General features: G+C 44.4%; 1 protein-coding gene and 1 long non-coding RNA gene across 2 annotated transcripts in view; both read right to left on the reverse strand.

Moving 5' to 3' along the window:
* Positions 1-7,784: 7,784 nt before the first annotated feature.
* On the reverse strand, positions 7,785-12,952 carry LOC134956864 (uncharacterized). The gene is made up of 6 exons (XM_063938757.1): positions 12,858-12,952; positions 12,456-12,475; positions 11,608-11,722; positions 11,336-11,526; positions 8,891-9,655; positions 7,785-7,935 (listed from the first exon to the last, which is right to left on the reverse strand). Exons 2-5 carry the CDS (start codon positions 12,471-12,473, stop codon positions 9,143-9,145), a joined length of 837 nt encoding a protein of 278 aa, XP_063794827.1. The 5' UTR covers positions 12,474-12,475; positions 12,858-12,952; the 3' UTR covers positions 7,785-7,935; positions 8,891-9,142.
* A 465-nt stretch (positions 12,953-13,417) lies between these two features.
* LOC134956867 (uncharacterized) overlaps positions 13,418-14,838 on the reverse strand; it is a 35,146-nt gene continuing 33,725 nt past the window's right edge. Inside the window, exons 4-5 of the long non-coding RNA XR_010186242.1 lie at positions 13,596-13,697; positions 13,418-13,513 (exon numbers count right to left, since the gene is read on the reverse strand). This is a non-coding gene — a long non-coding RNA (uncharacterized LOC134956867). The remainder of the gene's footprint in view (positions 13,514-13,595; positions 13,698-14,838) is intronic.

The following is a 14,838-nucleotide window of genomic DNA, read 5'->3' on the forward strand; positions in this document are numbered from 1 at the left end:
AAGGGCCATCTTGCGTGACACTGCAGTGCCACTCCTAGATAGGCCCGGTGTTTGTGTCGGCCACTAGGGTCGCTTATCTTACTCACACAGCTACCTCATTGCGCCTCTTTTTTTCTTTGCGTCATGTGCTGTTTGGGGAGGGTTTTTTGGAAGGGCCATCCTGCGTGACACTGCAGTGCCACTCCTAGATGGGCCCGGTGTTTGTGTCGGCCACTAGGGTCGCTTATCTTACTCACACAGCTACCTCATTGCGCCTCTTTTTTTCTTTGCGTCATGTGCTGTTTGGGGAGGGTTTTTTGGAAGGGCCATCCTGCGTGACACTGCAGTGCCACTCCTAGATGGGCCCGGTGTTTGTGTCGGCCACTAGGGTCGCTTATCTTACTCACACAGCTACCTCATTGCGCCTCTTTTTTTCTTTGCGTCATGTGCTGTTTGGGGAGGGTTTTTTGGAAGGGACATCCTGCGTGACACTGCAGTGCCACTCCTAGATGGGCCCGGTGTTTGTGTCGGCCACTAGGGTCGCTTATCTTACTCACACAGCTACCTCATTGCGCCTCTTTTTTTCTTTGCGTCATGTGCTGTTTGGGGAGGGTTTTTTGGAAGGGACATCCTGCGTGACACTGCAGTGCCACTCCTAGATGGGCCAGGTGTTTGTGTCGGCCACTAGGGTCGCTTATCTTACACAGCTACCTCATTGCGCCTCTTTTTTTCTTTGCGTCATGTGCTGTTTGGGGAGGGTTTTTTGGAAGGGACATCCTGCGTGACACTGCAGTGCCACTCCTAGATGGACCCGGTGTTTGTGTCGGCCACTAGGGTCGCTTATCTTACTCACACAGCTACCTCATTGCGCCTCTTTTTTTCTTTGCGTCATGTGCTGTTTGGGGAGGGTTTTTTGGAAGGGACATCCTGCGTGACACTGCAGTGCCACTCCTAGATGGGCCAGGTGTTTGTGTCGGCCACTAGGGTCGCTTATCTTACTCACACAGCTACCTCATTGCGCCTCTTTTTTTCTTTGCGTCATGTGCTGTTTGGGGAGGGTTTTTTGGAAGGGACATCCTGCGTGACACTGCAGTGCCACTCCTAGATGGGCCCGGTGTTTGTGTCGGCCACTAGGGTCGCTTATCTTACTCACACAGCTACCTCATTGCGCCTCTTTTTTTCTTTGCGTCATGTGCTGTTTGGGGAGGGTTTTTTGGAAGGGACATCCTGCGTGACACTGCAGTGCCACTCCTAGATGGGCCCGGTGTTTGTGTCGGCCACTAGGGTCGCTTATCTTACTCACACAGCTACCTCATTGCGCCTCTTTTTTTCTTTGCGTCATGTGCTGTTTGGAGAGGGTTTTTTGGAAGGGACATCCTGCGTGACACTGCAGTGCCACTCCTAGATGGGCCCGGTGTTTGTGTCGGCCACTAGGGTCGCTTATCTTACTCACACAGCTACCTCATTGCGCCTCTTTTTTTCTTTGCGTCATGTGCTGTTTGGGGAGGGTTTTTTGGAAGGGACATCCTGCGTGACACTGCAGTGCCACTCCTAGATGGGCCCGGTGTTTGTGTCGGCCACTAGGGTCGCTTATCTTACTCACACAGCTACCTCATTGCGCCTCTTTTTTTCTTTGCGTCATGTGCTGTTTGGGGAGGGTTTTTTGGAAGGGACATCCTGCGTGACACTGCAGTGCCACTCCTAGATGGGCCCGGTGTTTGTGTCGGCCACTAGGGTCGCTTAGCTTAGTCATCCAGCGACCTAGGTGCAAATTTTAGGACTAAAAATAATATTGTGAGGTGTGAGGTATTCAGAATAGACTGAAAATGAGTGTAAATTATGGTTTTTGAGGTTAATAATACTTTGGGATCAAAATGACCCCCAAATTCTATGATTTAAGCTGTTTTTTAGTGTTTTTTAAAAAAAACACCCGAATCCAAAACACACCCGAATCCGACAAAAAAAATTCGGTGAGGTTTTGCCAAAACGCGGTCGAACCCAAAACACGGCCGCGGAACCGAACCCAAAACCAAAACACAAAACCCGAAAAATTTCCGGCGCTCATCTCTAATTACAGAGTAAACAAATAAGCAAAACTTGAAGACAGTGACTTACTGTTCAAAACAATATAGGAAAAGTACATATATTAATTAATATAAACACATACCTCCCAGCTGTCCCGATTTTCGTGGGACAGTCCCATTTTTTGGGGACTGTCCCGTTGTCCCACCCGCGGGCTGCAGTGTCCCGCGGTGTGTGGGGGGGCAGTTGGGAGGCTCCTGCACTCCTGCAGTGGTAAATAGATGCTGTGCGCGTGCGCACAGCGTCTATTTAGTGGAGACAGAAGAAGATGGGGCACGCCAGTGGCTCACGGAGCGCTGTGCATGCACCCTCAGTGACTAAAACGGGGCGTGACTCGCAAAGCCACACCCCTTTTACACAGGGCATGCCCCCTTTTCGGGAGCGCGCCCCGCGTGTGTCCCTCTTCAGATGACCACAAAGTTGGGAGGTATGTAAACATATCTTCATCAGTAAACAGCACTGAAATTAGTATCAGGGTGGCAGAAAACCGAAAGATTTGGTGCCATTAAAGGGAGTATAGAAAAGAAGAAAGGTTAAGTAAGAGACATAAAAGCACATGAGGGAAGAGGACCCTGTTCGTGAGAGCTTAAATTCTAAAGGAAAGGGGCACTCAAACAGGGGTGACCAGTGACAAATGCAGGATTTCTAGAGGGGGGTTTCTCATGGTAAGACTCCTGGCTCCTCTTCTTCATAGCTACTCTCTGGTCCAATGCACATATTGAGGACTCAGATCCACACACAAATCAAACTTGGTAGAAGAAGCTGCTATCACTGAGCATGTGCAGCCGCAATGCTCTATCTCTTAAACTGTATAATGTTGTGGCAGCTTTTGTACTTATATTCAGGGGCAAACGCAGGATTTAGTGAGGGGGGTTTCCGTGTGGGTGTATGTGTGAGTATGTGTGTATGTATGCATGCACAGTATGTATGTATGTATGTATGTACATACGTACGAATATGTATATATATATATATATATATATATATATATTACAGGTGTGCGGTGGGTACTTTTTTCGTGTTTTGTGTTTTGGTTCTAATTCCCCGCTCGTGTTTTGGTTTTGGATTAGTTTTGCCAAAACCACGCTTTCGTGTTTAGGTCTTGGATCTGGATGATTTTTTAAAAAAACATAAAAATGGCTAAGATCACAGAATTTGGGGGTAATTTTGATCCTGTGGTATTATTAACTTCAATAACATTCATTTCCACTCATTTCTAGTCTATTCTAAACGCCTCACACCTCACAATATTGTTTTTAGGCCAAAAGGTTGCACCAAGGTGGCTGTATGACTAAGCTAAGCGACACAAGTGTGCAGCACGAACACCTGGCCCATCTAGGAGTGGCACTACAGTTGCAGACAGGATGGCACTTAAAAAAACTAGGCCCCAAACAGCACATCATGCAAAGAAGAAAAAGAGGTGCAATGAGGTAGCTGGATGGCTAAGCTGAGCGACACAATTGGCCCACCTAGGAGTGGCACTGCAGTGTCAGACAGGAGGGTAGATATAAAAAAAAAGGCCCCAAACAGCACATCATGCAAAGATGAAAAAGAGATGCAATGAGGAAGCTGTATGACTAAGCTAAGTGACACAAACAATTGGCCCATCTAGGAGTGGCATTGCAGTGTCAGACAGGATGGCACTTAAAAAAAAAATAGTACCCAAACAGCACATCATGACAAGAAGTAAAAGAGGGCAATGAGGTAGCTGTATGACTAAGCTAAGCGACACAAGTGTGCGGCACAAACACCTGGCCCATCTAGGGTTGGCACTGCAATCCCACTGCACTAATGGCGGATACCAGACGCATGTCTAACACCAGCATAGTTGTTATGGCCTCAGTAATCCGCTTTGCAACAGGGTATATACAGTATATATATGGCAGTATCACTGGAATTATATGGCAGTACCACTGGACATATATGGCAGGATCACTGGAATTATACGGCAGGATCACTGGAATTATGCAGCAGGATCACTGGACTTATACGCAGTACCACTGGACATATACAGCAGTATCACTGGACTGGACTTATACGCCAGTACCACTGGAATTATACAGCAAGATCACTGGAATTATATGGCAGAATCACTAGAATTATACAGCAGGATCACTGGAGTTACAAGACAGTACCACTGGAATTATACGGCAGGATCACTGGATTTATACGCCAGTACCACTGGAATTATACGGCAGGATCACTGGAATTATACAGCAGGATTACTGGATTTATATGCCAGTACCACTGGAATAATACGGTAGGATCACTGGAATTATATGGCAGGATCACTGGATTTATACGCCAGTACCACTGGAATTATACAGCAGGATCACTGGATTTATACGCCAGTACCACTGGAATTATACGGCAGGATCACTCGATTTATACGGCAGTACTGCTGGACATATACGGCAGTATCAATGGACATACTCAGCAGTATCACTGGACGTATACGGCAGTACCACTGGACTGGATTTATACGCCAGTACCACTGGAATTATACGGCAGGATCACTGGATTTATACGGCAGTACAGCTGGACATTTACGGCAGTATTAATGGACATACACGGCAGTATCACTGGACATATACGGCAGTACCACTGGACATATACGGCAGCACAGGGACACCACCACTGGACTGATGCAGGACAACACAGCACCACTGCAATGGACTGGAGTTATACAGCAGCACTGGACATATGGCAGCAGAGGACACCACCACTGTGACTGGACTGATGCAGCACAATACACCACAATTGAACTGAGCAGCACTGGACATATGGCAGCAGTGGACCTCACAACTGTGACTGGACTGATGCAGCACAAGACACCACCACTGGACTGATGCAGCACAACACAGCCCCACTGGACTGGACTTATACAGCAGCACTGGACATATGACAGCAGAGGACACAACCACTGTGACTGGACTGATGCAGCACAAGACACCACCACTGGACTGATGCAGCACAACACAGCACCACTGGACTGGACTTATACAGCAGCACTGGACATATGACAGCAGAACACACAACCACTGTGACTGGACTGATGCAGCACAAGACACCACCACTGGACTGATGCAGCACAACACAGCACCACTGGACTGGACTTATACAGCAGCACTGGACATATGGCAGCAGAGGACACAACCACTGTGACTGGACTGATGCAGCACAAGACACTAACACTGAACTGATGCAGGACACTTAGCACTGAGGATGGAGACATGTCCTCTCTATACACTCACCAATGCCGGAGTGAAAATGGTGGCGACGCGCGGCTCCTTATATGGAATCCAAACCCTGCGAGAATCCGACAGCGGGATGATGACGTTTTGCCTCGTTCTGGTTTCCGAGTCAGGTGGGAAAACCCGAGCCTGACTCAGGGTCGGGCTCAGGTAGTGAAGTCCGGTAGGGTTCGGTACCTGAGCCCGTACTGTATATATAACAAAAAGTAGGCACTCACTGTTGATGTGGCTCAATACCGAGGTGCCCTCCTTATATGTAATAGGTGCAATGGTTCCCTGGGTGGAGACTGGCATGCCCCCCCCCCCCCTCCGTGCAGTAGAAACCAGGCGGCACTCAGCGGTCTCTGTGAGTAAATGAATGTATTAAAGTACAAAAGGCATAGTGTACAGATGTTTCAACGTCACACAAGGCGGGTTTTTTTTTCAAGCCTACAGTAAAGCACCGTGAAAAAATGCCCTGTGCAGCATTGAAACTTCGGGACTCTATGGCTTTTGTACTTTAATACATTAATTTACTCACAGAGACCGCTGAGTGCCGCCTGGTTTCTACTGCACGGAGGGGGCATGCCAGTCTCCACCCAGGGAACCATTGCACCATATAAACAACAGACACACACACACACACACATATACACAAACACACACATACATACACAATCACATACACACTTAATCACATACACACATACATAAATTACTACAAATACAAACATACACATAGATACAGTATGTGCATACCGTTCCACCAGGCACTGGCAGCAGACGGGCAGCAGTGTAAGGATGGAGGGAGCTGCTGTGGCCGAGCATGCGCAGCCCATAGCTCCCACTTCACCCCTCCGGACAGTCTATAGTAGAGAGCAGTGCTAGCTCTCAGCAGTGCAGTGGCTTCGCGGTTGTGGCTTTTAACTGATACGGAGACAGCTGTGTCTCTGTCTCAAGAACAGAAGATTCAGCCCATGGGGGGAGGGGTCCAGGTACTTGGAAACCCCCCTGCGTGCGCCACTGTTGACACAGATGAGGTGTCAAATATAAACTTGCACTATTCGTGGACAACCTACTGGCTGTTCTATCTAGCCCCAATGTTTCTATCCCCAGCCTGATGCTTGAATTTCGTAGATTTGGATCCCTATCTAACTTTAAAATCTATTTTTAAAAGTTTGTGGCAGTGAATGTGTCGGCTTCATCTCAATCATTAGAGGGTTTAGTTAAATCTTTCCCGTTCACCTGGGATGATTCCTTTCCCTACCTTGCAGGCACAGTGGAAGCTTGCACCAACAGAGATTTGGAAATATCTCCAATTGAAGCATTTTGCCATGGGGAGCATAGTTCGTTCTGGCGCTACTAGACCTCTGACAATTGTTGAGAATATGTCTGTAGAATCCTCCCATCCTGCGCACTTTCTTTCCAAATGTTATAGACTTCTATTTGAAAACAGGTTCCCTTATCTCCCTAAATATGAGAGGGATTGGGGATATGACTTGCAGATCGACCTGGCAGAGGAGGACTGGGATAAAAGCTTCCAGGCCACCTTTTGTAAGCTCGATTAGCTACTCTGTATTCGAAAAACAATTCAAAGTCCTATTACATTGGTATAGGTGCCCCCTGACATTGCCTAAAATGTTTCCTGGGGTATTAGATGTGTGTTGGCATTCTGCTAATGACACGTGCTCCCCGATTCATATCTGGTGGAGCTGTCGCTCACTATGCCTCTTTTGGTACAATGGTGGTCATTCCGACTTGTTCGCTATGTTTTTCGTTCGCACAACATATTCGCAAAGTTGCGATTATGTTTTAAAACTGCGAACATCCGCCCCCAACGTACATTTGCTATTTCATACGCAGTACTACACAAAGTAGGCGTATGCCAAATCACAACGCATTAATGCGAATCCATCGCATACGCACACTCCTCATCGTAAAAAAACGATCTCATCGTAGATTTACGCATTCCTCTTAAATGTGCTAGGGTTTGTGCAAACAAACGCACAGCAATGGTTTATTTTTCATAATTTAGATGACACCTTGCAATTCAAACTCAGCAAGCGTCCCTCAATTATAAATCCAATTAGTGTAATAATTGATTGTGTGCATGACCAATTAAGTCTGCAAATAATACCTCAAGAACACTTTGTAGGCATAATTGGACATTACCATGTTTGTTTTTTAAGAAGTGCAAGAGATGTGTAAACTGTGCCTGACATAAATGTAAATAGCATAATTTGGTGTGGATGTTTAGTGTGTGAATGTATGTGTTTACATGTTTATTTTAAAAATAAGCTACTAACTATTTTAAAAATAAGCTACTAACTAACCTAATTTGTATGTAATAAATAAGACTTAAACTCGTAATTTGTTTGTGTTTTTTTTTGTTAGGTAACCAATTTCTGATTTGCAATATGCTTTAATATTTTGGCATTAAAAACATCACAAGCGCATAACAGTAAATTAATTTTTTTTATTTTTGGAACATTTTTTGTTTTAAGCTTTTTATAAACATATATATATTTTTTTTTTTAAATTAAATTTGCCAAATGGTTTACTTCGGCCAACATGGCCTCCAAATGTGCCTGCATCCGGCCAACGATGCCTGCCAGGCTTGTGGGATCTCCAATGGCACCATCTGAAATGCAGAGTCAAAATGCAAATTAAAACAAAACTCACATTACCTATTACATCACAATTCCAAAAAGCACACTTTCATATCAAATGATATACATCATGGATGTATAAATGACAAAACAGTAGCATACCAACACACAAGCATACTCAGCAATGTTTGTCCTTGCAAAATTTCAATGTGTAAAAGTCTACCACACCATGATGTACATTTACTAAGATGGGAGTTATATTTAGGGTGTGATGTTGTCCATAGCAACCAATCACATTCTACTTCTCTTCTAGAAGGTGGGAAATAACTGAAACTTTGTTTTTGTTTGGTTGCTATGTTCAACATCCAATCTTGAATCACACCCCCAAATTAGTACATGTAACCCCATACTGGTCTTCATTCACATCTGTAGTGAAGCAGACTTGTCTTTTGTGCTGTTTTGCCCTGCATCATCACACTGCATATCAACATCTTCAGAAGGACAACATATCCTAGCATGCCCACACTCCCTGAAAGCCTGCCTTACTAAATAAATAAGGTCAAACAGGTTTTGAAAAAGCAAATAAGCATTTTGGGAGTGTAACTTTCACAACACAAATCATTGTGTCGTTAGGCTGGCTAACAAAGTGACTCCTGCGACTTTTTACGGAAAATATTGCAATACCCAAGCTCAATTGTAAAAGTAAAACCACACAAAAATGAACACTCAGGTCTAAATGTGTTGCATATAATGTTTCACATACAAACCTTGTTGTGCAGGCAAACCTGTCGACATAGTGATTAGCAACCAGATGTAGACACTGTACATATAATGTCCCGCACACAAATGTGAATGCATCATCCATACCATGCTGAAGAAGACAAGCATTTAACCTTGTCAAAAGATTGGCCACAGTACAACACAGCATTTATTTGAATGTGTTTTGTATTTTTAAAAATTAAAAATAAGGAATGTGTGCGAACTTACTCTCCTCTGCCACTTGGCCACCTCCCTCTAGTGGCTCTGGGGCCTCTGCTGCCCATTCTGTAGGCGATGTTGGCTGGCTGGGGGATGGAGGCTGGATGGGTGAGGTTGGCTGGATGGGGGATGGGGGCTGGCTGGGGGATGGAGGCTGGATGGGTGAGGTTGGCTGGATGGGGGATGGGTGCTGGATGAGGAAAGGAGGCAGGATGGGGGAAGGAGGGTCCAATTGGGTGAGAGGATGGAAGGGGGAGGTACTTACAGAGGGTGTTTGGGAATGATAGGGTGAGGGTGGTGGTGTGCTTTTTTGTGACACAGAGGGGAAGGGGGGCAGAGAGGGGAATTTGGAAAGAGAGTGGGATTGGGCTGGAGAGGGGGTGTGGGCTGTAGAGGGGAATTGGGAAAGAGAGTGGGCTTGGGCTGGAGAGGGGGAGTGGTAAAATGAGGCTGAGGTGGCTGGAGAGGGTGAGGTGGCTGGAGAGGGGGATTAGGCAGGAGAGGGGGATTGGGCTGGAGAGGGGGATTGGGCAGGAGAGGGGGATTGGGCAGGAGAGGGGGATTGGGCTGGAGAGGGGGATTTGGCAGGAGAGGGGGATTGGGCAGGAGAGGGGGATTGGGCTGGAGAGGGTGAGGTGGCTGGAGAGGGTGAGGTGGCTGGAGAGGGAGATTTGGCAGGAGAGGTGGAGGGGGAGCCAGAAGGGGATGGTGTTTGTGGATGTGCCTGTTGTGGCCTCCCTGCACCAGCAGCAGCACCTTGCCGTTGTGCTCGCCCTAGAATGACATATGTAATTTTTAGGTTTTAACATATACATTTAGAACATCCGCATATTCATATTACTCTGTTCTGTACCATGTTAAAGAGACAGGGGTAACATTACTAAGTTATTAAAATGTTTATACTGGTGATGTTGTCCTTAGCAACCAAACATAATATAATTAAACTTTCTTAAGCACCTTCTATCCGATAATATATAGAATATGAATGTTTGTTATAGCCAACATCACCAGTTCTCAAAACCACCAACATTTTTTAAAAGAAACCACTGAGCAGGTTATTGTGTTCAGTTGTGAGCCTGTGTAGTAATTATGCCCAACAACATACAGTCAGTACCATACCTCCCAACATGACCCTCTCCAGGAGGGACAGAATGTTGTGCTCTGTCACTTCCCTCTTAATGTATGATTGCCATCATCTGTGCTGAAACACCTTTATTTACTAAATTAAGTGACAAGTCCAGAAGCAGAGTATTCTGTCCCTCCTGGAGAGGGTCATGTTGGGAGGTTTGCAGTACTGCTTGCCTAACCCACACACACTCATGTTTATTGTAAGTGTGCAAATTTTCACACTCTCACTTAGTGAAAGTATGCAAAGGTTATGCGTAAAATCCGTCATGCGCCGAAATGTTACTTACTGCGCCCACGTAGGGTCCGGATCTGTTGGCGTAGCTCCGCCAACAAGTCCGGCGTACGCCTTCGCTCCAGCGCCTCTCCAGCTGGATAATGGTCCTCCGGCTGCGGATGCAGCTTCTTAACAAGCGGCGGACCTCCGCGTAGGCCTCGCACTTTACCCGGTTTGGGATAAAGCGCCTTACGCGGCCTACGCGGCGGTCCATCACCGCCACCAGGACGCGGAGCTCACGCCGTGTGAACGGTTCAGCACGCATCATGGCAATGGCGTTTTCCATATATGGGCATATATTTATAGTGTGTGTTGGCATGTGATTGGTGTAAAATCTGTGCTGTCATCTAAATTAACTTTATTGATGTGTGCATTGAATAAACTTTATTGCTGTCTGCAGTGCTGTGAAGAGCAGAGGGGTTATTTCGCGAAAGCAGAAATTCGCAGTCGCGGAAGAACATGATAATAAAAGAACCTACCCTCACAATTCCACACACACACACACACACACACACACACACACACACACACACACACACACACACACACACACATTTTTACTAAAATACTTGTGACAATCTGTGTACTCACCACATTTTGGAGGAACAATCAGCTACACAGTCAGAAAGTTTTCCACATTTAGTATCATATGTTGTGTATTTGGTTTTGAAAACAGGATTAGTATAAAAAAAAAAACATTTTAACAACGGAAAAATATTTTAAAATAAAAAAAAACATTGTAAGGTTAACATGTTTGAATATTTACAGAAACAACTAATAATATATTCACACACACCAAAACAATTACACAATGAACTTTCAAAAGCTACCTAAATGACATCAGAGCAAAATGAACATAAACATACATTGACTTTGTGTTATATATTTTTAATTTGTTAAAAAACACTATACCTGAAATATTCCCGAACAATGCGTGCCCTTACTTCGTTTCCCCTCCGGGAAACACTCCCCCCACCGACTCTCCGCCCAACCCCTGGCTCCCTTACAGCGATGTTATGTAGAATGGCGCACAGGACCACAATTTTACTTACCATCTCTGGCGAATACATGATGTCGCCACCAGTGCGGTGGAGCACACGAAACCTCCCTTTAAGGACACCAATCGTGCGCTCCACCAGCTGTCTAGTGGCAGTAAGCGCGGAGTTAAATGCCGTCTGTGGTCCTGGCCTGGGCTTACTGTAAGGAGTCATGAGCCAGGGGGTGCAAGGATATCCACGGTCTCCTGTTTGATGAGAAGAAAATAAAATAATTAGAATGTAAATTTAAAAAATATTATTGTAAGTAAATAAATAAAAACACTCACCCAATAACCACATGTCTTGTCCTTCCATCGATCTTAATCTGTGCCATATCCCTGATTGTCTAATGACATGGGCATCATGGGAGTTCCCCAGGAACTTAGCATTCAGGGACAGGATCTGGAGGGATGGCCCACAAACAACCATTACATTCAGAGAATGAAACAGTTTCCTGTTTCTATAAATTTCTTCATTATGTCTTGGTGGTACAATAGCTACATGTGTGCCATCCACAACCCCAATAACATGTGGGAAGCAACTACCACCTTCCTCAAATTGCCGCTTCACCACATCTAGGGCCCCAACATCCAAAGGCATAGCAATAAATTGCTTAACGCGCTTAATAAAAGCCTGGCTGACACGCCGCAGGACCTTACTGAACTGGCCCTGCGACATGCCAACCAGATCGCCCACAACATGCTGGTATGAACCAGTGGCCACAAAATGTAACACAGCAAGGAATTGTGTCAATGCTGGTATTGCTGTAGGATACCTAATGGATTGTTCTAGATCACTCTCTATTATGGAGAGAGTGTCTAGGATTAGATGAGGTGGCAGCCTGTATCTGAGCAAAACCACATCATCAGGCATCCCAAAAAGGAGGACACGGGTACGGAAAATTGGTGGCCTAGCACGCCTCCGTTGCCTTGGATGATGAGGAGCCGGTTGCGGTTGGAGGGCTTGCAGCGGTTGGGGTGGGAGTGGTTCCGTGGGTTGGGGTGGGAGGGCTTCAGCTGCCACATGAACGGACATCACCAACTTAAAATGAAGGTAAGAATCATTTTTATAAAATTTAAAAAAAAAAAACATTGTCAGCCATAATTAAAGGCAAAGTGTATGGGTGTTAACTTACTGCAGGAGCATACTCCATTTCTTCAAGAATAAAATACGGGTCCAAAACACAAAATTGGAAACAAAACAAAAAGAAACCTTTAGCTAATTATTTCAAACATAGGTTAACATCACAAATCAAAAAGTATTTGAGATTTCAAACATACACATATAATAACTGACACAATATATATTCAAACAACTAAGTATGAATAATGTAAATTAGTTTGTTAATTAAAAAAACCTTTATAAAAAAAGGGGGTCCTTTAGTAGCTAATACAGCAAAAATCAGCCCTACTTTGTCAAAAGTAAATGCTTTGTAAACCAAGAAATAACACCTACTAGATAGAGAAATGGCCAATCAAAAATAACATACACACTTGCTACAAACACACTCCAGGACACACAGGGATAGACTACTTACCTGGTCAATCAATGAAGTTACAAATTTATTTGAAAAAAGAACAAAAAATCAACCAACTTGGTCAAAATCAAAATATGGATCCTAAATCCAACAATGAGACACCTACAAGAGACACATAAGGAGTCTAAGAGATCATATAGACAATTACAACAAACAGCAGCACACACAGGGATAGGCTACTTACCTGGTCAATCAATGAAGTTACAAATTAATTTGAAAAAAGAACAATAAATCAGCCAACTTGGTCAAAATCAAAATATGGATCCCAAATCCAACAATGAGACACCTACAAGAGACACAGAAGGAGTCTAAGAGATCATATAGACAATTACAACAAACAGCAGCACACACAGGGATAGGCTACTTACCTGGTCAATCAATGAAGTTACAAATTAATTTGAAAAAAAGAACAAAAAATCAGCCAACTTGGTCAAAAACAAAATATGGATCCTAAATCCAACAATGAGACACCTACAAGAGACACAGAAGGAGTCTAAGAGATCATATAGACAATTACAACAAACAGCAGCACACACAGGGATAGGCTACTTACCTGGTCAATCAATGAAGTTACAAATTAATTTGAAAAAAAGAACAAAAAATCAGCCAACTTGGTCAAAATCAAAATATGGATCCTAAATCCAACAATGAGACACCTACAAGAGACACAGAAGGAGTCTAAGAGATCATATAGACAATTACAACAAACAGCAGCACACACAGGGATAGGCTACTTACCCTGTCAATCAATGAAGTTACAAATCAATTTGAAAAAAGAACAAAAAATCAGCCAACTTGGTCAAAATCAAAATATGGATCCTAAATCCAACAATGAGACACCTACAAGAGACACAGAAGGAGTCTAATAAATCAAACAAACTGTGTGAACAATATAACATACACACTGTAAAGTACAGGTAAGAAATAAAAACATATGGCATACTAAACCATTTAAATATCAAACAGATATCCTCCAAAATACATAAACCCAGTTCCATTGCACCACCATACATACTTGGCTTGATAATTGACTAATGTAGGAATACTCACAAAAGAAACTTAGCAAAAAAAACGCACTACGCTATACAAAATGTTTAAAGCGAATAAACGGACATCTGTCTGCAAGACAATGCAAAAATTACTCACTGCAAAGTTGTACCAAAGACGACCACCTTCGAAGATAACACACAGCAGTTTTTATCATCATACACCCACTCACACAGGCTGCAAACAAGGCTCTTAAATAAGCAGTACAATCAGTCACACAATTAGCATAATTTACACCTGTGTGATTTTTCGCTGCGCACGTAGCTATAAATACCTACACACCTGTGCGTACAGACATGTCATTAGCAACATGGCTACTCGTGAGGATTTGGCAGCAGAGATGGACCGCGTGCAGCGGCAGCAGGCCGCATTGGCACAAAGACAAATAGCATTGCGTCGGCAAATGCTGGAATCCGCCTCTGCGGATTCTGAAGAAGCAGGACTCAGTACTAGAGACATTCCACCTTCTGATACCCAGCAGTTAGGAGGGGTTACCCTGCCAGACAGACAGACTGGGGAAACTGAGGGAGATTCAGCATTAGCCGCACAACCACAACATACACAAGCAGCTAGTGACGAGGAAGATGGTGAGGAAGAACAGGAACAAAGCTCACAGGCTACTTCAAGGCGAAAAAAAAGGCAGCCCGCATTCACTAAGAGGGAGTTGCGTGTTTTGGTCACACAGGCCATGTCAAAAATACATAGAGGACCAAAAAACATGGGTGCTGCTACCAAAGATCGAATCTGGAGGGACATCACTCATTCTGTGAATGAAGTCGGCTCTATAGTCCGAACATCACAGGAAGTTAGACGACGGTAAGTGTATATTGGCAGTCCATTATCTGTGCAAAGTATTCTTAAAAAGCAAGTTACATGTGATGTTGGCTATAGCAACCAAATGCAGAACATGTGTCCTATATATTAGATGTGATGT

The sequence above is a fragment of the Pseudophryne corroboree genome, chromosome 9 (assembly GCF_028390025.1).
Source record: "Pseudophryne corroboree isolate aPseCor3 chromosome 9, aPseCor3.hap2, whole genome shotgun sequence".
NCBI classification, from domain to species: Eukaryota; Metazoa; Chordata; class Amphibia; order Anura; family Myobatrachidae; genus Pseudophryne; species Pseudophryne corroboree.

Excerpts from the sequence above, each read along its gene's own strand:
- LOC134956864 (XM_063938757.1), bottom strand. Across the intron at positions 11,527-11,607 it reads ACAAGACATGTGGTTATTGG|GAGACCGTGGATATCCTTGC; the intron begins GTGAGTGTTTTT and ends CTCATCAAACAG. Across the intron at positions 9,656-11,335 it reads TCATGTATTCGCCAGAGATG|GGCGAGCACAACGGCAAGGT; the intron begins GTAAGTAAAATT and ends ATGTCATTCTAG.